Raw genomic sequence first — 27,793 nt, forward strand, 5'->3', positions numbered from 1 at the left:
AATATTTAGGTTAGTTGAAATACAATTGTAAAAGCATTGGTGCAAACTGAAGTTGATCCAGTGTTTTAACGCTGACAATGCAGTGTGGGTTCGACATTGTTTCAATGTAAGCTTGCTATCTGGGATATTTGAAACTGTGATTAAAATTGTGAACTGATCCTCTTAGCGATAAAATAATCAAAGGAAAGTTGTTTCCTCCACCACTAATGTTTACAAAATGATCAAAATGAACTAAGTCGGTTGACTGATCATAGAATTTTTTAATTCTGTTAAAAGTTTCACAATTGTCGTTTTAGTATGTCCATCTTTTTAAGTAACATGACAGTACATGCAGAAGGCACTTACAAAAACAAGGTAAATTACACATGTGGTTAAAAATTTTTAACTTAGGGATTAAAAAACAAACAAACATGGTGACAGAAAGTCAAAAACATGAAATACCAGCACCATTGGCAACTTTTCAACAGGAACATTTCCAACAAAACATGAATTAAATCTACAGTTTGATAAAAACGATATTCATCAGTCATCAGTGTGATAATGCCCAAGCTATTCTTTTAAGTACACCTTAATCAGAAAGATAGAAAGCTTTAAGTCAATGTTTTCTTTTCTTTTCTCACTAGTCAAGAGGTTCAGTTTATGTTAGGCTTTGTGGTTGCTGCTTTGTGCAAGTCCTGGTACATCTCCATCAGGCGAGTGGCCTCTCTCTGCCCTGAGAGCAAAGCACCGTGTGTAGTGGAATAGTACTTTCTGTGGGTGGCCTCTCCAGCAAACAGGACCTGCAGCGGCTGGATACAAAAAGGGAGGATGAGCAACAAAGGAAAAGAGAAGAAAACAAGACTGAGAACAAGATCCATCAATATCTCCTTGGCGTATTTTTGGCATCTCCCGCAGTAACCTTTTCTATTTCTGCTTCCTTGTTAGTGTTTCACATAGAGGGGCTGTGGAAAGTGTCCTGGGGGCCTAAGATTGATTTCAGCTTGGCAGAACTGAAGGACTGTCAGGTCATAATGTTCCTTCGGCGGTGTCAAGTATGCAGAGCGTACCTCCACCCCCTATCAGACCCACTTCTGGCTCCTTTTCCTCCTCACCCAGAATCATCAGGTTTCTTAAGGCTGGACTCCTGGCACTTTCCATAAACCTTCTGACATCAGCTGAATGTGACACAACAGAGGTAATGCTAGCTGTCTGCATGTAAGTACGGCTGTGGAGCTACAGTAGTTACATGTGGAGTTACAGTAGTTACATGTGGAGCTACAGTAGTTACATGTGGAGCTACAGTAGTTACATGTGGAGTTACAGTAGTTACATATGGAGCTACAGTAGTTACATGTGGAGCTACAGTAGTTACATGTGGAGTTACAGTAGTTGCATGTGGAGTTACAGTAGTTGCATGTGGAGCTACAGTAGTTACATGTGGAGTTACAGTAGTTGCATGTGGAGTTACAGTAGTTGCATGTGGAGCTACAGTAGTTACATGTGGAGTTACAGTAGTTGCATGTGGAGTTACAGTAGTTGCATGTGGAGCTACAGTAGTTACATGTGGAGTTACAGTAGTTACATGTGGAGCTACAGTAGTTACATGTGGAGTTACAGTAGTTACATGTGGAGTTACAGTAGTTACATGTGGAGCTACAGTAGTTCCATGTGGAGCTACAGTAGTTACATGTGGAGTTACAGTAGTTCCATGTGGAGCTACAGTAGTTACATGTGGAGCTACAGTAGTTACATGTGGAGTTACAGTAGTTCCATGTGGAGTTACAGTAGTTACATGTGGAGTTACAGTAGTTACATGTGGAGCTACAGTAGTTACATGTGGAGTTACAGTAGTTACATGTGGAGCTACAGTAGTTCCATGTGGAGTTACAGTAGTTACATGTGGAGCTACAGTAGTTACATGTGGAGTTACAGTAGTTACATGTGGAGTTACAGTAGTTACATGTGGAGTTACAGTAGTTACATGTGGAGTAACAGTAGTTCCATGTGGAGTAACAGTAGTTCCATGTGGAGCTACAGTAGTTCCATGTGGAGCTACAGTAGTTACATGTGGAGCTACAGTAGTTACATGTGGAGCTACAGTAGTTCCATGTGGAGCTACAGTAGTTACATGTGGAGCTACAGTAGTTCCATGTGGAGCTACAGTAGTTCCATGTGGAGCTACAGTAGTTCCATGTGGAGTTACAGTAGTTCCATGTGGAGCTACAGTAGTTCCATGTGGAGCTACAGTAGTTCCATGTGGAGCTACAGTAGTTCCATGTGGAGCTACAGTAGTTCCATGTGGAGTAACAGTAGTTCCATGTGGAGCTACAGTAGTTCCATGTGGAGCTACAGTAGTTCCATGTGGAGCTACAGTAGTTACATGTGGAGCTACAGTAGTTACATGTGGAGCTACAGTAGTTCCATGTGGAGCTACAGTAGTTACATGTGGAGCTACAGTAGTTCCATGTGGAGCTACAGTAGTTCCATGTGGAGCTACAGTAGTTACATGTGGAGTTACAGTAGTTCCATGTGGAGCTACAGTAGTTGCATGTGGAGCTACAGTAGTTACATGTGGAGCTACAGTAGTTACATGTGGAGCTACAGTAGTTACATCCCTGTGCATCTTAATCATATCTGCAGGAGGGATTTTCTAAAATAAAAGTTGGACTAAATTAAAGAGAGTATGTTGCTGTCTTACTGGAGCCTTAGTGCTGTTGGCATAAGGCAGCGGCATGGCCAGCCTTTCACAGTCCATACCACTGGACCCGACTCTGGTGAAGGAGTAGGAGCCTCGGATGTACGGGTTGTTGCCCCAAGACGAGCGCAGGATCCGTCTGGGCTTTGGAATGTCGGGGTTCCCTGTAGGCAGACATAAGGAAAGGGGGAGCGTTAACATGGATACTGGTTAAAAAATACAAATTTAAATGGTTATGAAACAGATAGTTTCTAGACAAGAGGTCTAATTAAAAAACTGCAACCCTCTTCATGTGATCAAACAGAATGAAACCTAAAGGACATATTATGAGTACAATAGTTTTATGGTCGATACAAAACATGTTCAAAAAGTTCTTCGCATAAAATCCATCACACCGTTTCATTCTTGACAGTTTCAGTACCTTCTAGAATGAGCCATCTCAGGTCTCTGTCACTTTAAGAAAAAAAGCTGGAGCTGGCCACGCCCACCCCTTCCCCACTCAGGCTGCTATAAGCTGAGAAGCTCATATCTGGGAGGGGCTCAGAGCAGAGCTGCTGCTGCTGCAGTGCTCTCTTGTACGTGAGAGGTGGTTCTATTCTAATTCTCACATTTGAAACAGCATGTTGTAGGTGTAAAGTTCCTAAAACTAAATATGACCAAAAAAAAAAAACAGATGAGTTTTTTTTCACGTTTGGAGTTTTTATAGGGGCAGTAGAGACCCACATGGTAGCACAAAATAATGCAAACGGTGAGCTTTGCATCTGTCCCTTTAAAAAAAATTTAAAATTCAATGAAAAATGTACTATATTATTTGAACTATTGCCATTTTAACCTTAAATTATGCTGCACTTGCCAAACCTCCAAAACAGTGCTGCTTATTAGCAGATAATATAGTTCTCATTCTAGAAACAGATAAACTTTTAATGGCTTTTCAGCTCTTCCTTTAATGTTTTATACTGCAAAAGGAAAATGTGACTTATTGTATGTATGCTGTTGGCTCAGTAACTGATACGGTGATTTTAAAATAAAAGGACGACAAAATGAAACTTTAAAAATGCCCACACAGTTTAAGGCTTTTGATGTTCGCTTCTAAAATATCCAAGACAAAAAAACAGATGAAGGAAACAAGTGAGGATAAGACGTGACTCACTCTGCTTTTGTATCTGCTGTGGTAATAGAACAACCTGAGCCCGTTAAGCGCGGGAGATAGTGGATGAAAGATGAATCACTACCAAGAATTCCTCACAGAGCTGCAAACAAAAGAACTCGGAAGTACTTGTGTACACAAATCATGTTTTGATTGAGTTGGGACCACTGACCTCAGGAGAGACAGGCCACCTAGATGTCTCAACTTATATGAATGAACGAGTGTCAGGCTGGTTGTAGAGGCTTCGCAGACGAACGAAGAAAAGGAGAAATACAGTTCATCCCTCGTTTATTGCGGGACTTATTCTAAAGTAACCCGCAATTGGAGAAATCCACAACGTAGCTTCATCTTTTCCAATTATTATAGATGTTTGTAACGTACGCAGCTACTATAGGGATCACACACACATGAAGACACCAGAATGTCCAATTCTCAACATTTTTCTTTCCAGCATGCATGCATGGGAAAACTGTTTTATTTGCACACTCACTCCAGCATTTCAGTCTCGCAACAAGTCTCTTGTCGTCATGTTGTAGAGACTCGCGTCTCCTCCTGATTATAAAGACGCAGGAGCACTGATTGCGCTCCGGCCGCACACGGCGCTCTCCTGCTGACACAGCCGCTCTTCTCTCCTCCGCAGACGTGTTCGTCCCAGCGCACCGCCACAACGTTTTATACGCTTTTCTCAGAAAGACATTAAGATTTTCACACTTTTCTCTCAAAGTTCAAACCTTTGTAAATGTGGATGCAGATCACCATTGCGTATGCAAAATTGCACACAAAAATCTGCCAAACAGTGAGGCCGCGAAAGGCGAATCACGTCTGGACCAGGAGCTACTGTATGGAGCTATCTGACATCAGTTTATAGTCTGGATCTTACCAGCACATCCTGAACCAAAAGTGGTGAGTGGTTGTTTTCTTGTCATTAGCAGCAGCAGCTCTGGTTAGCGTTAGCAGTACTTAGGCCTAGCGTTGATCTGCAGTTAGCATTACTGTGACCAGCGTTTACACATCGCAACGTTGCAGAAGGTTGGAACATGTAGATGTAAGCAGGTGCGGGTTTCTTACTATGTGTTATTAGAAGCTTTTCTAGAACCAACCGTCTCTCCCTCGCCCTTTCAAGATTCCTAATTTACACAGAAAGCAGGTCAAACTCTTATCGTCTGCCATGCTACACGACCGCCCACGCTGCCTTTATTCAACAACAAGATGAATGCGGCTTTTACATTCTACTGCCCCTTGAATAAAAGCTATAAAACCAGTTGATCAGAGAGGATTTTACACCAAGCCAATATTTTTATCTGAACAAAAATGTTGGACAGGCTCACTGATTAAAAACACCACAGAGCTAAAACCCTTCAGAGTGCTGTCTGCGAGAGGCGGCGCCTGTTGCTGGTGACCCACAGCAGGCAGGGAAATTCTGAGTTACGTAATTAGCACAACAGCTGAGGAGGTTTAACTACACCGGCCTAAATGAGCGGGTTCCTCGGAGTGGTTTACGTTCTGCACGCACACGGGCTGACTGTCTCTGTGACCAAACTGTGACCCAGTTCTGAGGAAGCTGCCAGACTCATCTCCACTTCCTTCCAGATCTGCTACCAAGCAGTGAGCCAGCCCACAGACCGCATTACATTTCATGTTGTGACCACCTTGGAGCAGTTAGTTAATCCAGTCCCTCGGCTACAATAATTAACCAGGACAATAAATATTACACTGACCCTGGGAAAAGAAGGGAGGGTCTTTGTCCTCTGTCACATGACCAACACCTTTGATCAGTGCTGCTCTACGACACACCTGAGTCATTCAGCTCTTATTATCTTTTTTGTGTTTTCAGAGAAGGCTGCTTATGTCACAGCTGGTGTTGACGCCTCTACCATTCAGTGGCAACAATGTGAGTCACAGAGTTGAGAAGGCTCAGTCGGCATTCCAAGGTTACAGATCATGCGTTAGAATTATTTCAGTAAGTGACATTGGGCTTTTGCCTCTGGTGCTGGTTTGGCACCCAGCTCTGTGTGCACATGCTGACCTGTAAAGCGCCTCAGCAGCTTGGTGCAGGTTTCAGCCACTGTTTCGTCGTCGCAGCGCTCCATGTAGAGCGCCTCCTGGCCGCAGATCCAGCCGCTCAGCATGTGGCCATAGCGCTCAGGTGGGTAGAGGACATCGAAGCTACAGATTTTCTTGTACCACAGCTCTTCGGGGTAGGCCAGCTGCTCCAGCTGGGCCTCGTCCTCCCACACAAACTGGATGCTGTTGCACTCTGGACTCCAGAAGGGCTCCTCAAACTCTAGGAATATCTTGTTGGTGGTGCTGATGCCCAGCTTCTCGATGGCGAGCACCTTGTCTTCAGGAAGAGACGGGGAGAACATGGCCGCGTGGTGTTGCTTCAGCACGCCAAGAGATGTGGTAATGATCACGTGGTCGGCCATGATCCACTCCTCATCCTCGCACTCCACGCAGATGGGGCGACCCAGGATCAGAGGGTTATTGAGAGGTCGGCGATCATGGTTGCTATCGTTGTGGTTGTCGTCCCGCTTGGTGTTGCTGCTCTTAGAAATAACCTCCTGATGTTGGGTTGAGTAGTTCCAGTGGATGTGGCGCACTGGTTTGCAAAGGCAGATGGTGTGGGATGGGATGTCCTGGGCCAGGAGGTCCACAATCTTCATAAAACCTTCAGGAATGACATAATGTGCACCAGGAATCTCCGTCCACTCCCCAAACTCACTCAAGGACACCTCGTCCATGCTGGGGGAGCTGCTCTCACAACTCTCCACCTTAAACAGATACATCAGTGCAAGTCAGTCGCAAGTTAAACTCGTGTTCCCAGTAAACCTAACCGCAAATGAACAACATGTTCAACCCAGAGTAAAATATGAAATTACTTTATCTGTGCTGAATGAGCTTATTAATATCTGGTTAAAGAGCACGTCACATCAAAATCAACTTTTTTTAGCTGATAACTAGTATACATGAGTGTCTAATAGTGTTGTAGACATGTGTAGTTATTATTTTTTCATTTTGATGCATTTTCTTTGAAAACTCGAAATTCTGTCTAAAAATGTCAGTCTAGCGCCCTCTTCAGCTCAAAAGTATAGAACACGTTTATTTTGAGTCAGTTTTAGCCAGTGGCTAACGAGAACGATGCAACGTATTTCAGAAAAGTACTACGTAGCAGCTCTGTGGCTGTAGGTTATAAAAGCACAGCGGTCCCAAGCCCTGTAGCACTCGAGGCTCGGATTAGCCGAAAGTGAGTTGTGCTGTTGTTAGCATTAGCATTGTGTCAGGGTCCCAGCAAAACTTCTAGTATTATAATTATTTACTTCTAGTAGCTTGGCTGTTAGATTGTAGTTTAGTGTTTTTTTACATGTTACTCTTTCACCAACTTGATGGGAGTTTGAACTGGGTTGTGCTGGTTTGAAGAGCATTTCACAAATTAGTCCAAGCCCTTCCAGTAAGCCAGATCCCGCCAACTGCTGCTTCCTCAAAATGGAGATTTTGGGCCCAATTTGAAGTGAGTAAGCTAAATAATTACATTTAAGAGCTTCTAAAGATTGTTCCCTGCCTGTAATTTTGCAGCTATATGTGGCAAGACTGGAATGGTGCTATAAATAATTTAATGATAAAAAGAGCTAAAACACCACCACCCTAGGTAACCTCCCCCCAGGGAAGGGTAAAAAGCCCGTAGGTTAAAATGATCACACTGGGAACAGCTGGTAACATTCAAATACACACTTCTTTTTTAAAATCTAGGCTAAACACCATATTGGCGAATGTTAAGAACTTGGGAGTCCAATTATTCATCTGCAGGAAGTAGCAACATTGATCTAGGGCCAACAAATACTTAAAACCAACAAAAATTACACACCAGCTATATTTATAAATGTAAAGTAAGAGAGACGTGGACGTAGTTCACGTAATTTAGACAATCCTTCCACACTGCAGCAGGCTCGAAGCGAGTGTTGTGTGTGTTATGTCACAGACTGGTTTGGGTTAAGTTTTTGTGCCAGTTACTAATATCAGAGCTGATGCAGAGCAGGAGGGACACGAGCAGCTTCTCCTTCTGCTAAATAGCTGATCCGGTTCTGAACTGGTGCTGAGTCCGGTTCTCATTAGAACGTGTCTGATTCTGGACCCTGAGTTAGCTCTGAGAGCAGTCCGATCATTCACCAGCCATATTATAAAGCCCATATATTAGACAGTTTGTTTTGTACATGATCTAAGGTACTAAACTCCTACAACAATGTGATATTATTTTCAGGCTAAATCTGCTGTCAGACTGACGTAGTCCTCCACCAGCCTGCCCCAGTCCAGACTAGAAGCCTTGCAGGTGTTATTTTTAACCATCTGTCCCTCTTTACCTTCTAGTTTTAACATTATGTAATTATTTTAGCTTATTGTTACACACACGTGTGTTGCTGCTCTTAAAAACAACTATAAATATATTTGCTGTTTCTTTATATTTCACATAGCCTCCCAGCAGCAGTGTGTCTGACACTGGGACCATGACGGGAGTTCCACCCAGAGCAGCTTCTACACTCCTGAACAGACCCAGGTGTGGTGGAGAGCTTCTGAGCAGCTTCCATCTGAATGACAGGACAAGCTGTATGAACTGTTCTAGGTAAACAATATTATAAATAATAATATTGTACTCTGTATTCTGTTTTTTTCCTTACATCTCAGCCTGGCTGGTCACCACTGGAGAGGAGCATCTTCCCAGACTCACACTAACATTCCGTTTTACCTCAGAGCCTCCTGATCTAACAGAAAAACCTGTGGCTCCATCCTTGCTCTGCTTTCCACATGCTTCTCATCACCTCTGGAAGCTACCTCCCACAACACTGTGATGTTATTTAATTTTTTTTTCAGTCTAAATGAACCCAAGAAATCTGCTGTCAGACTGATTGTTGCAGCTACAAATGGTCCAGACTGACACGAAGCCTTGCAGGTGTAGTAAAGGTGAGTTGTTTTTAATCATCGTGTAATATTCATTACAACCTTTGAGTTTTAACATCTATGTTTTTGTTTCACAGCTTAGTGCTACACGTGTGTTGCTGCTGTGAGCTTGGAGCTAGATTACATCGTGGCATCATGAAGGAGGCTACTGATTCTGGCTCTGTGACACCTGGTGGTGACGTGTGAGCTGATTCACCTGGTAAATAACTTCTACATTAAATATTTTGTTTTTGCTGTCAAAAGTAAATTAACTAATGACCTGCATTATTGTAGGACGCTCAGCTAAATATGGACGCTACACCATGAGGCAGGCATGCGTTAATATTCTTGATCTCGATGAACATAACATCTATGATAGCTTCCAGTCAGGTTTTCGTAGAGCTCATTCTACTGAAACAGCTCTTCTTAGGGTCTCTAATGACCTTCTGACTCAGTGATGCAGGGGACTGTTCTGTTCTGGTCCTGCTGGACCTGACTGCAGCCTTTGACACTGTTGACCATCACCTGCTACTGGAGAGGCTGAGAGACTGGGTAGGCCTATCAGGATCTGCTCTGGAGTGGTTCTCCTCTTATCTCTCTGCGCGCTCCTTTTCTGTGGCCGTCTCCAAGTTTAGGTCCTCCACGACCTCCCTTACCCATGGTGTCCCACAAGGCTCTGTGCTTGGGCTTCTGCTCTTCCTCCTCTATCTGCTTCCTCTCAGCACATCCTGAGCTCCTTCAAAGGAATCTCCTACCATCTTTATGCAGATGACATCCAACTGTACATCTCCTTTAAGCCCCATGAGATGTCTAAGCTGCAGCTGTTACACACCTGCTTAGACTCTATCATAACCTGGATGGTGGGAGCTTTCTTCAGCTGAATGAAGATAAGACTGAGATCCTCATCTGTGCCCCAGACAAGCTGGTTCCCAAAGTCAGAGACTCTCTTGGTCAGCTTGCTTCCCACACCAAACCTTCTGTCAAGAATCTTGGCATGACCTTTGACCCAGCTCTCACCCTGGATTCTCATGTCAGTTCTCTTGTTGGCTCTTCCTTCTTCCATCTCAGGAACGTTGCTAAGCTGAGTCCCATTCTGTCCCGCTCTGAACTTGAGACAGTTCTCCACACCTTCATCTCCTCACGCTTAGACTACTGTAACTCTCTTTTCACGTGTCTGAGCAGAACCTCCCTGAACCGTCTACAGGTGGTTCAGAACGCCTGTGCTCGGCTTCTGACCAAGTCCTCCAAACACACCCACATCACCCCGCTTCTCCTCCAGCTTCACTGGCTGCCAGTCAACTTCAGGGTTCATTTCAAGATCCTGGTTCTGGTCTATAGGGCCTTACATGGACAAGCACCATCTTACATTGGTGATCTTCTTAGTCCCTACACCCCCAGCAGGTCCCTGAGGTCCAGTGATCAAAGCCTACTGGTTGTGCAGCACCAGGCTAAAGGTCAAAGGTGACAGATCATTTGCTGCTGTGGCCCCCAGACTCTGGACCTCTCTCCCCCTGAGCCTGAGATCAGTGGACTCAGTGGTCTCCTTCAAAAAGCAGCTGCAGACTCAACTTGTTCAAGCTGGCTTTTGTATGACCTTCTTCACCTCTCTCTCTTTATTCTGCTCTCCCCACCTATTCCACCTTCCTCAGGATCCACTGATTTCCCTCTTTCCTGTTCACTCTCTCGCTTTCTTAACATTTTTCTTTTAAATCCCAATTGTCTATTTTTGCTCATTTTAAATATATTTGTAAACATTTTCTAAATGCTTTTTATATGTTTACATTTTTTGTTTTTGTGAAGCGCCTCATGATTTTTATCTTGAGAGGCGCTATAGAAATGATATTTTCTTCTTTTTCTTCTTCTTCTATAAGAGCACATAAGGTGAACAACACCACAGATTATTATTGTTATTATTATTGTACACTGTTTTGGATTTGTTTTCTTTCTGCATCTCCTCATTAGTCTGGCTGATCACCTGATAACTTATGTCATCTGGTTATGACAGCATGAGTGTGTCCTCACACACCTGTAACCTATCAGCTCATCTGGCAGAATAGAGAGAGAAGAGACAACACCGCATTTCCTGTTCCTGGAAAGCCTCCGGCCATCCTTCGAAGACTGGGAACCACCATCAGCTCTGTCTGCCTACAATTATTATAATAAATATTGTGTTTGACAAGTTTGGTGTGCTGCCAAAATGTCTCATTTTAATTCCAGTTTTTACATTTTATTGGATATTTATAAATTGCATTAATTGAATTATCACATTGATGCACGTTTAACTAGCTCTATTGTGATGAATTAAACTAGCACCTCACTGTCAAAAGCTCATTTTAAACTCAAGTGTGTTTAAATATTTATGGACATGAACAAAAACAGGCAATATATCAATTGAGGTTTATTTATTTAATTAATATAACAAATAACTGTTTAGAGGAGGAAGGGATCATTCAAAGGCACATTCTTCTGGGAGCTCCTGATCCTGACGACACCATCAGAGGATCACCTACGACCAAGAGAAAGCTGGTATCAGTAAATAATGAAATCAGGGCAATTTTAGGTGGAGGTTTGTGATTGTGTAGCATAAATGAACACATTACAGAATTTTCCCATGGGGTATTTTAATAACTTTCTCTGTAGCAGAGTAAATTTAGCCCAGGGTAGGTAGCCGTGTCCTAGAGAGCTGCTATCGACACGTTTCAGTGGTTTTTCCTGCTTTAACATGTTGGATTAGCTGTTCAGCAGCTCAGCTATTTGCTGCTGATTAAAACCAGGTGTGTTGAAGCAGATAAATAATAATAATACATTTTATTTAAAAGCGCCTTTCAGGTCACCCAAGGTCACTTTACAGGAGAAGGAACACAGTACACAATAAAAATACAGATAAAACAACTAAAGGACCAGTGTTGGGCAAGTTACTTCAAAACTGTAATGCATTATTTATTACTTGTTACCCTCATTTTAAAGTAATTAATTACATTACAATATTACTGATTTTAAAATGTAAGGTATTACACAACTTTTGCATTACTTTAAGTTACTTTCACCAATACAACTTCAATATGAATCTGGTAATCTGACACTCAGTGAGCTCAAGACATATATGTGGAAGGTGATGTGGTATGTGAGCTAGGGTTGCTGTTAAAAACAGTCAGATTTAATAGCAGTGCTTTAAAATGATTGTTTATTAAATAAAAGCAACAATCTGTACTCTCAGCATGCTGCCATCTTATATTAACTGAGCAGGGAATGAGGTGGTGGTGGGGGCTCCAAGCTTATATTTGCCTTGGTCCTCAAATGCCTCTATACGGCCCTGGATGTGGGACTGACTTCTGGGGTGATCTGATTCTATCACACGTATAAATATTAAATGCTTATATATTATTGCTTTTCACTGGTAAAAATGTCTATTGGGGATAAATCTACCAACTTTTTATCTTTTCAAGCACTTTGTTTTGTTTTCTTGATTTTACTTAAATAACTTCCTGCCCTTTCTCTCTCTAGCCTTCCTGCATGCTGCATGTTGTCTCTGTCTTCCAGAAAAAACGTTTCCTAGATTTTCTACTTTCTAACTAATCAGCCAAAGGGATCTACCGAACGCAAAAAAAAAAAGAAGCTTAATATGCACTGCGCTCCAGCAGCAATGAGTTGAAATCACCGGGGCACAGCTTATGAACTCAGCTGAAAAGTACATGAAGTACCAGAGAATATGGGCTGATATAAATGATCGCAAACAAATTACTTTGTTTTGGTGGAGCGATTTTGTGAACATAACAGCGGCCGCGCGCAGGACGCAGCTGGAGTATTTGAGCCGTTACCGCTGCGTCCTCTCTGCTCATAGAATGCCCGCAACGCTGAGTCCATAAATGACGTAATATATGTAGATACTGGATCTTTTTTCAGGCTTCCCGCAATTTGAATTTTTAGGAAACCCACATCTTGATTCTGGGTTTAAAAATGCATTGTAATTACCGCGTTACTGACAATTGTACCGAGTAAATATTACCATTTTCTGTCCCTGTAATGCCTTACATTACCACATTACAGCAAAAAGTAATGCATTACAGTAATTAATTACTTCTGTACCGCGTTACTTCCAACACTGTAAAGGACAAGTAAACAGAATAAAATAGATTAAGTCACAAACAATAAGCGGTTCGGAACAAATGGGTTTTGAGTTTGGTTTTGAAGAGGTTGAAGCTATCTGTGTTTCTGATGTCAGGAGCGAGAGCGTTCCAGAGATGAGGAGCAGAGCAGCTGAAAGCCCTACTACCCATGGTGCTGAGGTGGAATGAGGGAATTACCAGATGGATGGAGGAGGACGATCTGAGAGAACGGCAGGGTGTAGCAATGGTAATGAGGCTGGCAATGTATGGTGGGGATATTGAATGGATGGCTTTGAAAGTATGGAGTAGAATTTTGAAAATGGATCTTAGTTTAATGGGAAGCCAATGAAGCTGCTGGAGGACCGGGGTGATGTGGTGGAAAGTGTCAGTCTACTAATAATACGTGCTGCTGAATTCCGAACAAGTTGGAGTTTATGAGTGAGTTTGATAGGGAGACCACACAGAAGTGAATTACAGTAATCAAGGCGGGAGGTAACAAGGCTATTGACTAGGATGGCTGTAGCGTTAGACGTAAGGGAAGGACGAAGACGATTTATGGATCGGAGGTGAAAGTATGCAGACCGAGTTATGTTATTGATATGAGCCTGAAACGAGAGAGAGCTGTCGAGGATGACTGTCGAAGATAGACCTCTAAAACATGCTGGATAACAGCTCTCTAAGGCCGTGGAGCCAAACCCTGCAGCTAATCTAATGCTATGGCTAACGGCTACTTACCATTCAGAGCTGGTTCTGTTGGGTCGGTTCTGGTAGTTTCAGGCAACTCACAAGCTCAAAACAATAAGGCTCAGGTCCGCTTGCCACCTCCAAATAGACTTGGTCCCGTTCTTCTCGACTGTCTGGGTAAGGACGGCGAGAAACATCCTCCACTTCTAATGACTGCTCAGAGTGAAAAAAGCTAGCTTAGTCTCGTTACCCATCCGTCTTTGTCACTGCCGTGGCTCCGCCCACTCGGTCCTCCAGGCAACACCTACTAATGTTACAATTTTCAAAATTGATATGTGGGTGGAGAAGGACTCTGAGGCAGGCTTGACCAGCCCTTTAAGAAACTGAAGTAGTTCAAAATGTCCTAAAGGACATGTGGCCTAATATTAGACTTTATTCTTCATGTACTGAAAGTTGTAAAAAATAAAATAAAATCATGCTTTTTTAATTTGTTTTCAAATAAAGCGTTAACTGATATCAAAAGCCTGATGTCGTGATCAGTTTAAGACTCAGATGTGCAGGGTTTGAAGTAAACCCAATGTTTTCTTGAAATTCTTTTTAAATAAAGTTAAAGAATAAAACAAATAAGAACATTAAAAATACCAAAAGTCGTAGATAAGATAAGCTAAATGAGAATATGCTGACCACTTATGCATTTATGTTACTGTCTAGTTTTTATTTTTAATGTTTCTATGTGTTTTTTGCATTTATTTAACTTTGTTGCTTGTTTTATTATTTGGATATGTAAAGTATCCTTGTGTTTCTTGAAGACACTTATAAATGAAATACATTATTGTTAGTAGTAGTAGTAGTAGTACTAGCAGTAGTAGTAGTAAATGATAAAACGGGACAAAAAATAATGTTTTGGTGCAAAAATGCAAATTGTTTTAGAGCAAAAGAGAAAACAACAGCATGAATGCTGAGACAACATTTGCAATATGATTGAATCCTTTGTGTAAGAAAACAAGATTACAGACTGATAATGTTTCTGTGGTGTATTTTACAGCCAAGGCCCTAAACAAAGCGGCCTAAAGTGGGTCAAACCTGTTGGAACACACATTATCAGTCTACGGGGAGTTTGGAAAATATGCGTCTGAGTGTGCCAACTCACTTTGTTGCTCACCAAGCTTTATTTTCTGAGTGTCTCTACCTGGACAGGAGTCAGTGAGTATAAAGTTACCGTCACTAAAATAAAAATCTAGATTTTGAGTTCAGGTCAATGAGAATCTGCTTTTAGATGCATTTTTTAGCGGTTATCTAAGAGTCACCTTTGTCTCTTACGGAGAACTGAGTCAGATTTCATACACATGAACAGGAGGAAGTGAGTTAATGCAATGGCACAAATGTGAAGGACACACACGCATACACACACCTTGAGGTACTGCTGAAGCATAGACAGTTTGAGCTTCTTGGTGCTTTCAGAATCATCTGGATCCAGCATAATCCTCTTACGCACCAAGTCTCGCGTAAAAACTCCAACACTGTTCTGGCTCTCAGCACAAACTGGCTTCCCGTTCTGGAAGAACTCCTGAGTCAGCTCGTACACCTAGCGGAGGCCAGGAGGGGAACGGGAGAAAGAGGAAAGATGGTGAGAATGGTGAAACGGGGAACAGAAAGGAACCAGTTGTGTTTGGTTTAGCATATAACTCATCAGGATTGTGCAATTTTGGGTTTCCATAAAACAATACAAAGTCCATTAAAGGAATGAGGCAAAAAGTGGTGTTGCAACCTAATGACAGAGACTAAATTAAAAAGCAGGTCATGCTGGTGCCTTGACAGCACATTGGTTGGATTGAGTACATTTAAGCTTGATTACACCCTTAAAGCAACAATAAAGGCATGCATCAACATTTTTTAAGAGAAAACAGTTTACAGCATGACACCAGGCTGCCTCATCTTCTAGTTAGTCAGGGCGGAACTCTTTTCCAAGAAAAACACTGAACCGCAGGTTTACGGCTGCAGGCACAATATCTGAATATCTTTGTTGCGTTCATTCTTGGTTGATTTTCCAATTCCTTTGTTTTTTTATCTATTCTAGCAACGGTAAAAACCAGCTTTGCTACTAAAGATCTGAAAACAATGGACTAATATTTGAATGTTCACCAAGTCAAATCATTAAAAAATGATTTGAATTTTTAACAAAACGAGATTCTGAAATGTGACCTTATTTAGGTCAGCTTCACAGTTTTCAGACATCTTATAGATAAACGCTGTGGTTTTATGCATAAAACAAATAAGCAGAAGAGAAGGGAAACAGAAATCTCTCGAAATAGATTGTTTTTCTTACCGGTGGCATTTGGAGCGTCCACTCCCTCAACAGCACAAGTATTAAGCCTGGAGGATGAATGCAGAGTGCCGCTGCAGCAGGCCCACTCCCGAACACATTATAATGTTACTTGTGCAACCTTTAACTCATTCACTGCCATTGACGACTAAAGTTGTCATTTTAGATCCAACCGTTCACTGCCAAAGACGACTAAAGTCGTCATTTGCATTTTTTTACTTTTTGAGCATCGGAACGAGCCCCCGCGCTGAGAGAACAAACATCTCAGCCCTGAAGCCGATCTTCATCCGCATACGTCACACATCACATGATCAGGAAGCAACACATCCATGTGTTTGGAGATCGTTTTGGGCCGTTCCTGTAAAAAAAAAGTGAGGCGCGAACTAGGGCTGGGCGATATGACGATTTTAGACCGTTTTACGATCCACACATCTGACGGTCTGTCATTTTTGAGAGACCTTTTTATCACGATTCACAGCTCTGCTGTTGAATTTCTGCCTCTGAATGAAAATGGAACTTACCTCTGGCGAATGACATGCTTTTGTTTGACCCTTAACCAATCAGGGTGAGTCACGGTAATATATTAGCGCCCCGCTTGTTTTCACCTGTGTGTGAACAAACATGGCTTCGGCCGCGGCTGAGAGCGACAACGAGGTTTTCGTTCCGAAGAGGAACGCCTCCGTCCCTTATATGGAACTGGTTCGGTTTTTCACCAGATGACAAAGAGCAGCGAAACGTCATTTGCAAGGAGAGCGTCAAGGCGAGTGATGGCAACACCACAAACTTGTTTAATCACTTGAAAAGAAGGCATCCCAAACAATACAATGAGAGCCAGCTGGCAGCTAAAGCTAAAAAGCCTGCAGCGGCAGCGGCTAGTGCTTCTTCCAGGCAGCAAACGCTAACAGAAACACTCACAAAACTCACTCCTTACGACAGAGACAGCAGACGATGGAACAGCGTGACCGATGCAGTGACGTACCACTAGGTTAAAGATTTGTGTCCCGTGCGAACAGTAGGAGCGGGATTTAAGAAAATGATAAAAACATTGGATCCGCGCTACGAGTTTTCCAGCCGCAAGTGTTTTTTGAACACCGCCATTCCACGCGTGTACGCTGAATGCAAAGTGAGAGTTGCAGAAAATATTCAGAATGTGCAGTTTTTTGCTACTACAAGCGATCTCTGGTCCAGCCGCACATCAGAGCCGTATTCGAGCTTAACTATCCACTACATGAGCAACTGGGAGCTACATAGTATTTTGAACAAGTTAATGTTTGCACAATACGTTTGCAATTGACATGTTTGCACTTTAAATATGTTTATGATTTTAATTTATGTTAAGTTACTTGAAAAACGAGAAAAACTGATTTTTGTAATTGTTTCTCTCAGGGCTTTTATCATCTCTGGTTTGAGTTTAAAATATAAGTGTGTTAGCACTGTGTTGATTATCCCTAATATGAATAAATGTTTATTTATTCAATGTTTCTCTTCTTTAATACGCAATTGAAGTTATGCTATTCATGGATAAATCATGATAAAATCAAAATCGTGATAAAATATTGGAAAAATCGTGATATTCTATTTTTGCCATATCGCCCAGCCCTAGCGCGAACCGGAAAAGCATCTGCCGATCACAATTCGACAGCGGATTATGAAAGAAAGGATAACGCTCGAAACACACGGCTTGTTCCTGATGTAAGAGGTGAGTCTCCTCTTTGTTTTGGTTGTTTTGGCATCGACATCATGCTAGCGCGCAACGTTCTGTGACTCTTAAAAAAACAGTAAAAACGGTGAGAAACGCTGGCAGCGAATGAGTTAATGTCAGGAGTTTTAGAGGATAGGATCACTCTTGTGAGTTTCATTTAAATTAGTTTTGTGGTTCATGCGATATTTTGATTTTTGAACCATTAGAATATTTATAAATTTGGATACAGGGAAAAACTGAAGTCATACAACCATTAACAAAATCAAAATGACATCAATGTGTACCGAAGCTTATCTCTGTAATTGCTTTTTCAGACATGAACTAGTTAAACAAAAGAAACCATAAAACAGCCATAAAGAGGAAACTGACTTTCATGAGTGAGGGGAAAGTTCAGTTCTCGTTTGTTGCAGAGTTAGTTTAAGATGTTTAAAGGTTTTGTTGAGAACTGTGGAACACCAGGTCTTAAGCCTAATTTATACTTCTCCGTCAGCTCCACGAGGGAGAGACATGCACAAACGGAGACAATTTGTCCTCAAATGGGCCATTCCCATCTGTACCGGGTCGGCCCGGGCCGGGTAGCGTAGGTTGTTTACATATCTGGGTGGCCTGGTATTGTTCCGGGCCAACCAAGGCTCATTCTCAGCCCTCTTCTCGAGGGGGTCTGCTTCAGGCCGACCAGGGCCAACACACCCACTGCTGACAGCAAATTCACACCTTCCATTAGAGCAAGCCTCTGATTGGTGGGTAGAATCAGCCCACATGGGCTTAAGGCAAGGATGTGTGGAATCAACCGGGCCAGGCTGGGGCCGACTGGCGCTACCCGGCCCGGGCCGACCCGGTACAGATGGGAATGGCCCAAAACTTCTCTGTCTCCTGGGGAGTGTTGCAAAGCAATTCCCCGCCAGGTCAACAGAGGGGGGTGTGCTGTTCTGTGGTACCCTGTCATGTATCTGGTCCATAATAGTGTGTCTCCGTCCGTCCTGGCGAGGGCTCTCCAGCAGGCTAACAAGGACGGATAATGGCATTGTGTGCGTGTGTCCTGACACAGACGACGACGTATAAATTAGGTTTTTTCTCTCATATTGAAATAGTTTGTTTACTTGTCTTTATTTATAAATTTGAGCCAAGTTTGATCCAAGATGTACGTCTCATCCATGACTTTGGCTCACAGATTCAGCTTCAGCGCATGAAAATGTGAACTCACTTGACCACGTTCCATTCCTGTGTGCTCACATTCTTCCTCACCTCATTGTACAGGTCACTGAACTCTTCCACCAGGTCCTTAGGGATCCTTTTCCCGACATTAGTCTGGTAGTGAGCCACGCCATTTTTGGTGTACAGGCTGATGCGTCCCACGCTCCTCTCTCCATCTGTGGTGTGCTCCAGCAGCCCGTTCTCCTCTGCCAGGTGGTACACCGGGTTCCCATTGGCACCATGGATCCAGGTTGCGCCGAGCTCCAAAGTTGCTTTTCCTACAAATGAGAAAAATGGAAAAATTAATTCCTTTGCCTTTCCTTTTATAGCTTGTAGCTGTGAATAAAATCTCAGCGCAAAGAAAATCGTGACTGGCTCAGGTGCAGTCACTTCTGAGTGTTAATGATAATCAGAAAGAGGTCAACTCTATTAACATACAGGAACGGCTGAATCCCACTGGAAGACCTCACGTTTCCCATTTTAAATTTAGAACAACACAAAACACAACCTATTTTACTACACATATATATTTCATGAGAACTGGTTGGTGCACAGATGAGCTGTGAAACTCTAAATGTTTCTGTTTTCTGACATTTAAGCCAATAAAATGAATTTAAAAACAAGCTCACCAAACCTTGTGTCTGACATTCAACAAGGATTTGCATATTGTAATTTACACTTGACACCTCTGGTGAGCACAATGCCACAAGTAAACTTGTTTTCATTCATCTAAGTGTTTCATGATGAAAAAAGAACAGGGGTCTCATTTATCAAACATTGTGTAGAATCCTTACTAAAACCGTACTTAAGCTCAGCAAAAAAAATTTACTTACGCCAAGTAGGTTTGTGACCAAGAAAACATGGAGTACGCACAGCTGCACACAATCTATGCTTTATAAATCAGAGACTAACAAAAGGTTCTCAGCTGCTTTTTAGTCACATCCCATTCACACACATTTCCCCGCTACGTTTTCTTTTATAAATCCCAAAGTTTGCGTGGAAAGTTACGCAGTTTTACGTCCCCGTTTTGTGTGTAAGCAAGCTTGATAAATGAGGCCTCTGAACGGTTAGATCCTATTTGTTTGTTTGTTGCGATTGTTTGTTTTGCACTATCCTACAGGGTACTACTGTAGATCATTTTTTACTGTATATATTGTATATCATATTTCTATTTCACCTGTTTCTTTGTCTCTCCTACTGCTTTGGGCATGTACATGACACAAGAATTTCCCTCGGGATAAATAAAGTTGTTCTTATCTTATCTTATTTTGTTGAAAACAGCTATATTAGTTAATAAATGCTTAAGGCGTTGAGTCATTCCCATGTTCCTACACTCTGTTCACAGCACCCAATGTTCCTATAGACTCGGTGGTGAGTTTTTACATCACCTTTACCAGCACATTAGCATGAGGCCCCTAATTTTCTGCCACGGCAATTAAATAGTGTGTTTGCATTGTTCACTAACAACTTAGTTCAGTTTTTCTTTGTAATAAAATCCTGATTGACCACCTCTGCTGGACCTTGAAAGGGTCTTTTTTAAACCAAGAGTGTTTATCTTGGTTGGTACCAACTTTGTTTCTTCAGTTTTCAGAGAAGCCTTGAGCTTAAGGGGTGGTTTTCATTAACAAACCCAGGCTGTGTTTTCATTTGAGGTGTGTTAGTCTGGTTTTCTTCCAGACCACCGGAACAGACATAATAACTCATACTTACAGACATTTGTTTGGACTGCTGATCTTGGAATCCAAAATTATTCCGAAACTACTCCAGAAGATGCTCCTAAGCTGAAAGTCGTACTTCTTTCATCTGCATTGAGTTTCTATTGTTCTGAATATAGATCAGTCCAACAAATGCTCTAAAAAATGTTTTAGGCTTGGAAAGAGAAACCACCGATCACAGTCAATCATGACCAAGCCTTGGTCTTTACAAGATGAACAACAATATAAACCCTCAGCACCATTTATTGAACTATTTTAGTAGAGATGTAAGAAAATATCGACATGGCAATATATTGTGATATTGTTTCCATACATAATATACAATATATCGTGATATATTGTATCGTCTCTAGGGCTGCAGCTATCAAATATTTTAGTATTCGAGTGAATCTTCCATCGATTTATCAAGTATTCTATTTGACAACGTTTCAAGTGAAACGAGATTATGGTCTGCTGCTAAAAAAATGAAAATAAAAAAGCAAAACTGTAAAAGGCTCAACAATATATATTAAATTGGTGTTGTCTAGTTCCCTCTTTCCCAGCTGATATTTTAAATATTTATGGAACATTTGACTTACATTTCATTCACAATTTAGGTTTGTATTGACCTCATCCTAGTCAAAATAACAGATCCAAATATCAGTCCGCGTCCAGTCCATCCACGCACACACACACACACACACACACACACACAGACAGTAACGGATCTCTCTGTGCTTGCTTCACTGTTCACGTTTCTTCAGTACTCCCTATGTTTTCTTCAGTTTGCTTCTTTTTAAAGTTATTTAAAGTTACTTTTTTCGTAGCGTATGTGGTGCATTTGACAAGACAGAGCTGAAAACGGCTCGTGCTGCATCAGTCACTCACTGCCTTCGCTCCGGTCTGGTTATTTTTCCCTCTCCCTCTCTCCTCTTCCTCAGGATCCACTCCCTCTTTCCTATTCACTCTCTTTCTTTCTTTACATTTTTAAATCACAATTGCCTATTTTTTGCTCATTTTAAATATATTTTAATCATTTTCTAAATTATTTTTTCTATTTTACATGTTTTGTTTTTGTGAAGCGCCCCGTGATTTTTGGCTTGAGAGGCGCTATAGAAAAGATCTTTTCTTCTCTCTCTCTCTCTTAATTCATGCACTTAAATATTAATGTTCTGATTTTATTGAAAAACTTGTTCTGTAATAGTTCCTTTACTATTGTGATCAAAAACATTTAATCTCAACTCTGAGGCTGCTCTGTAAATAGTTTTCAAATAAACAATACACATAGCAACTTCTGATGAGACTTAAAATAACGTATTGATGTAAACCACACCCACTTCCGGGTTAGGCCACGCCCACTCCATACAGATACAGATAATTTAGATGGTTGAACAGATACAGATAGTGGTGTACTCGCTCATCCCTAGTTAACGTCTAACGCGCATGACTCTCACCCGAGAGTCTGGGGATCGAATCCCACCCGGGCCCTCGTTTCTCCACCTTGCCACAATTTGATGATTCGTTTCAGCCCTAATTATCTCCCCTGTAACACAATATGTATTGTATTGCCATAATTTCACCTATACACATCCCTATATTTTAGTGAATGTGCATTCATGTATGGTGTTTTTAAATGTTTGAAACAAAGAAATTTGACATTTTGCACTGTTAAACTTTTATCGCTACCACTTACTCAGTACTTAAATACCAAAAATTTGGGTAAGAATGACTCCGACTAACCGTGTTGAATGCTCTGAACTCTCCCGCCAATGTGGTCAGACGCCTCTAGGACTGTGACATCCGTGAAGCCGTTTTTCAGTAGGACCTTTGTTGCAGCAAGGCCGGCCAAGCCAGCACCAATCACTACTATTCGAGGTTGCCGATGAGTGCAAAGGATGCTACTAAGAGGATCATCAGTGCTGTCTGAGGAAATTTCACAACTTTGCATGCCGTCCGAGCTTCTCTTCGGTGGAGTCTAAGGGATGAAAGACATGGATGAAGAATCAACACTGATAACAAAATGACAGTAATTTGATTACAGTCTAATTAAGTCGTGTACACTTTCACATCATCTGCATAATGTTTGCTAAAAGCCATTAAATACAGTATAAACATCTATTTATACAACATAAAAGCAGCAAAGTATCTTATTTAGTGTATGCAAAGTACAGCGACTATAAACTGTTCACATATGGTGGTGTGTGCACAAATTACCTATGAAACTATAATCTCACGTGACCTTTTATTGATGGGGTGAATCCAACTAATAGTTACACCCCATAATAATGAAAAGGGGGATAAATCTTTTCCACTGAAACACAACCCAAAAGGGTGTTTTGTTGTTCTCTTGGTTGATTTAATCCTCTAAAACTTGCATCTGTCTAGCCAAGCACCATAATTTGGCCTATTTGGAGCTAATTAGGCGCTGACTGTAGAGAGCCTCTTTTTACAGGCGATTTGTGCTTTTATTGGCATTCCACTTACTATGACCCACATTTACAGCTGTGTTTATGACTGTAATCAGCTGAATTTAGACTCTTTTATTTCGTGACATGTTTACATTGTCCCTGTCTTCTCAGTCTGAATGACTAAATTAGAAGGCTCTAAGCAAATCGTGTTATTTCCGTCAGAGAGCTGAGCGTACACAAAAGAGCGACTTCTTATTACAGCGCTCTAAATTACACAGAAAGTTCCTAGACGCCAATGTTCGGAGCAAATAAAGAGCACACAGCTGACTTGGTTGTTCCAGCACAAGGCCGCTCGTGGTCCAAGTGTGGGTTGCTGTGTGGGAAAAACACACAATAGGAAGTTGTTCATTTTTATAAAGAAATGTACCAATTTTCCACATCTGCATATGAACATTTAGTCTTTGTCAAATTATCTGACTTATATAGGTCAGTGTTAGCTCTTCAAGGTAATCCTGCTTTACTCGCACACACACATACTCAAATGCTCAGCTCTGTTACCACGGCAACACTGGCGAGAGGGCGGAACATGTACCGCTACGTAGGGACCACACGTTGAGTTTATCTCAGCTTAAGGTCACCTAGCAGGAAAGACTTTTATTTTTAAATCTGCGTTTGAATCAAACAGAACCCATTTCTTTATGTTCTGATCGGCCAACGCACCAGCAGTGTGTGACCCGTAAGCACAAGATAGCCATCTTCACTGGGTCAATGTCGATTCATCGTGAGCATCTGATGAAACCGAGTTGCAAGTGAGCTGACTGAGATAAAACTGTGAGTCATCAGACCAGCAGGGAGATGACACCAGCAGAGAAGAAACCACGAGCCAACGCTTCAACATATCATATGTATTGGAAACATTTATCATTGGCAACGCAGACAGGACATGGAGAGTTTACTGTAAATCTGATTTAACCATAAGTGCTGTTTGACCTCTAAAGCAGATGTGGGTTAAATCCGCAGGCATCAACACGTAACATCCGACCTGACATCACAGCCCTCGGCCAGGATGTGGGTCACACACCTCGCAGGTTTAATGAACAGGCAACGGAAAATGGCTGGATCAGATTCTGTCCTTTACTGCTGCAGAGCAACATCCACCTAATGTAGAACTTTACCTCCTCCCAATAAATGTTTTTAGTAAATCAATTTTCAGCTTTTTGTTTTTACTGCACTGCTTCTTAAAACATAAACGTACACTGCTGGAAATAAAACCAAGTTTCACTTCCACTGCTGTCACGTTCTATGAAACCATCCATGCTCTTCTTGAGAAAAGTCATTTAAAAGAACAACTGCCTTCCCAGAATCAAAACGTTCATACAACTTTCACATGAATGGACTCATTCATGGAACAAAAAGAGCATGGAAATGAGAAGAGCATAGTGAACTCTTTTCACTTTTGCAAAGATAACATTGATAAGCTAATCACCTGAAACAACACAGGCTGAAACGTTTGTAAATGGGGCTGTGTAACTGCCACCAGCAACACTTCTACCCACTGTAAGGTCCTAGCTTGTGAATAAACAGTATTTGTCTTGAATTACATTCATTTCTTTTACATTAATACAGCCAAACGTTTGACCGATGCTGTGTACAGGTTCACTTTTGGCCTCTAGAGGTTTCAAAGGTTAAAATGTTCCCTTTACTAACCTGAATTGATGATACTGGTTTGTGACAAAACCCACACGGGAATGGCAAACTTAAAAAAACAAACTGTGTAGAATGTTTACAATGGTCTTGAGTCAGAAAAGGGTGGAAAGTCTTCTCCAGGTCAGGGATGAGATCCAACCCAAAGTGGAAGAGGTTAAGTATCGGGGCCTTGTTCTCAAGTGAGGGAATGATTGAGCGCAAGATCGATAGGTGGATTGGTGTTGCGTCTGCAGTGATGCGGGCGCTGTACCGATCTATCGTGGTGAAGAGAGAGCTGAGCCAGAAGGTGAAGCTCTCGGTTTACCGGTCAATCTACCGTCCCACCATCAAAGGAAGACCCAGGACACGCTGGAGGGACTATGTCTCTCAGCTGGTCGGGGAACGCCTTGGGATTCCCCTGGAGGAGCTGGCCCAAGTGGCTGGTAGGCCAGGAAGTCTGGGCCTCTCTGCTTAGGCTGCTGCCCCCGCAACCCGACCCCGGATAAGCAGACGACAACAGGTGTTTTCATATGTCGTAGATATATTGTGTGCTTCTGTTATAATGGACGTTTATAACCTACAGTTACAACTTTTCTATGCAACACAAGCTCTTAAAAAACTGACAAAATTTACATTTATTAATAGTTTTATAAAAGGTTTTCACTACCTGTTCACAATCAGATGCAATTAAAATATTTTTAAAATAATGGTTTATTTGCCTAGTTTAAAAAAATATATTTAATTCATTCAGTGGCTCTATTGTAGTGTAAGTTATAATAGGCTTAATTAGGGATGCTCAATATTGGCTTTTTATACCAATATCCGATGTATCAATATTGTCGACTCTTAATTTCCGATACAATACAATATATAAAAGCTGCGTCATCAAAGGACTGAAAGCCGACACCGATATTTTCCGATATTAAATTTTAACGCCGATATCGGCGGATATTAATGGTAGACCAATAATATCAAACACCCCAGGCTTAATAGTGTAAAGGAAAATAAGGGTGTTCTGTCATTTTTATTCAGCTATAATGTGAAAATTGTTGTTTGGCCTTTAAAACACTTGCAGCTGAGTGCATTTTTTGTTGGTGACATGGTGAATTAGGCTGGCATAAAACTATTACATTTGTAGTTAATATTAGGGATTCATGATATATCGGCATCAATAAAAAAGCGGGTACAGAAAATGGATGGATGGATATTCAACGCTATTTAATAATTCTTATTATGTTATTATTTATCGTTTTATGTTTTGAATTAAGATGTAAGAAAAGTAAGTGAATAAAATATCTGCATTGCCCCTTTTCCTGGGAAAACTGACTCACAGATTCAAGGACGTCATGTTGTTCACGTGTAATCCTGTAAAAGTTTTTACCCTTTTTGTAAACGAAATCCTATTTTCAGACGACATACAGTTGGATCCATAATGCCATTAAAAAAAAACAATAAATAATTTCACAGATTGCTCATCCCTTCCTGTAATTCTGTGGTTTGGTAAACACACTCGCCACGTGTCACGGCTTCGAGCTTTCCTCAGATTATTGAGTGGGCTGGCCTTGGGTGGGGTGCAGTGTGTGTGTGTGTGTGTGTGTGTGGGGGGGGGGGGGGGGGGGTGTCTACCACTGACCTAGAAATAGCAATCTACAGAACATTGTGTCCGCCGGTGGTCTCTTCTAGAGCTGGGTCATCTTATCTGTGCTCCTGTGTCTCATCATTGCTGCTTTATCTGTGAAAGCAGCTCCATACAAAACATTACATCTGCATTTCCTTTACGGCCCGTAGGATGGGAAAAAATAACTTTTCTACATCCTTGCACGATACCGCTGCAGTTTAGTCTTGAGGGGCGCGTGCCACAAGGGCCAGAGGAGTTCCAAACGTCCCCTATAGCACAGATTATCCCATTATGATGTGATGATGAAGCGGAAGCGCCACGTGCGGACACAACCACGGCACACAGCTGAGAAAAAAGAAAGCAGTGCCCTGAAAGGCTAATGGAGTCGTTTTGGGTCAAATGCAATACAGAGATGTATATTAATCTATAGTTTTTCATTTTTTACTAAATGGCCCAATTTTTACTTTTCTCAGCTTTACTGGTACCTACAATCACTACTTAGGTTTACTACTGGTTTATAATATTTTTTCATTTTCATCCATCCATCCATGAAACCTGAACATATTTTGGGTGGGATGGTGTAGAAGTGGGGGAACAAAAGCCAATTAACTGACCACAACTTTGACATTTTTCCTAATCTGTGAATCGATGATTTGATCTAGCAATAAATTAATATATTTTTAGGTCAATCAGAAATTTCAATCTCATGCAGTTTGTTTTGTATATTTGTATCATAATGGCCCACACAAGACAAATTCAGGGCAATCCTTAAAAAGAAGGCAATGTATTTAACTTTAACTACATAATGAAAATCGAAACAGATATGGATGATAAACTGAAACATTAGAAAGTTACAAATTGCGTTTAAACACCAAAACAAAGAGTTTTCGCCCTGAATGTAGCTTCTCGTTTGCATTATCACAAACAATTCCACAATATTATAGATGCAATAATACACAGTTAGTTACAGGTTATGGAGTTTTTTTAGAAACTAAAATAGAATAGAGCCAGTTTTGATGAGAGATGAGCGCAAAGCCAGTGGGACAGAGGTCTGATCCGTCAGTTGCGTAGTGAAGCTGCCACGTATAAGCTGGCATGCCAAAGTGGCAGGAAACGACTTCACTCACAAACTCCAACAAACAGACCCAAAAATAACAACCTGTGATAGTTAACTATAAACAGCTGGCACATAAGAAGTCTGCGCTCGTGCTGTTAGCCCCGCTACATCCAGGCAGAACGTTTGTTTTGGTGTGCGCGTGCTCTCTGATACTTTGTAGTGACAGAGAACAGAACCACCTGGGTGACGCTCAGTGTAGCAGGTCGCCCCCAGCTCCGTAAACCACCTTCTGTCTCAGTATTTTCATCGACTGATACACTATCGCACGCAGCCTGCTGTTGTTTTGGTTCCAGCCGCCGCACGCGCCATCACCGTCCCATTAGTGAGCCAGGGTCTTTTAGGAGCTGCTGCTTACCTGACTCACTTGGTCTTCAGCGTGAAGAATAAACCTCAGAGAGCTCCGCTTCCCTTTGTGACCGTTCCTCTTTCAGAACACCGGCTTCGCTTTGTATTTATGTCTGGAAACCAGCAGCAGCCAGTTCTCCCCGTGGCCGCTGCCTCCTCATGAATA

At 41.7% G+C, this 27,793-nt stretch overlaps 1 protein-coding gene across 2 annotated transcripts; it reads right to left on the reverse strand.

Annotated features, from left to right (window-relative positions):
* Window positions 1-240: 240 nt before the first annotated feature.
* smox (spermine oxidase) lies at window positions 241-27,793 on the reverse strand. 2 transcript variants are annotated; one of them, XM_015943740.3, is made up of 7 exons: window positions 27,638-27,793; window positions 22,194-22,428; window positions 18,811-19,037; window positions 14,952-15,125; window positions 5,848-6,592; window positions 2,678-2,838; window positions 241-788 (listed from the first exon to the last, which is right to left on the reverse strand). In XM_015943740.3, exons 2-7 carry the CDS (start codon window positions 22,399-22,401, stop codon window positions 633-635), a joined length of 1,671 nt encoding a protein of 556 aa, XP_015799226.1. In that variant the 5' UTR covers window positions 22,402-22,428; window positions 27,638-27,793; the 3' UTR covers window positions 241-632. The 2 variants fall into 2 exon arrangements, with proteins under 2 accessions (XP_015799226.1, XP_015799227.1); XM_015943741.3 differs by lacking the exon at window positions 14,952-15,125.

This window comes from Nothobranchius furzeri, chromosome 6 (genome assembly GCF_043380555.1).
Source record: "Nothobranchius furzeri strain GRZ-AD chromosome 6, NfurGRZ-RIMD1, whole genome shotgun sequence".
Classification (NCBI taxonomy): Eukaryota; Metazoa; Chordata; class Actinopteri; order Cyprinodontiformes; family Nothobranchiidae; genus Nothobranchius; species Nothobranchius furzeri.

Bases quoted from the DNA above. Each gene is read 5' to 3' on its own strand.
- smox (XM_015943740.3), bottom strand. From the start codon at position 22,401: ATGCAAAGTTGTGAAATTTCCTCAGACAGCACTGATGATCCTCTTAGT. The intron at 15,126-18,810 runs GTGAGGAAGAAT...GGCCTCCGCTAG, and splicing joins TCAGTGACCTGTACAATGAG to GTGTACGAGCTGACTCAGGA. The intron at 789-2,677 runs GTAAGACAGCAA...TTTTGTATCCAG, and splicing joins CCAACAGCACTAAGGCTCCA to CCGCTGCAGGTCCTGTTTGC.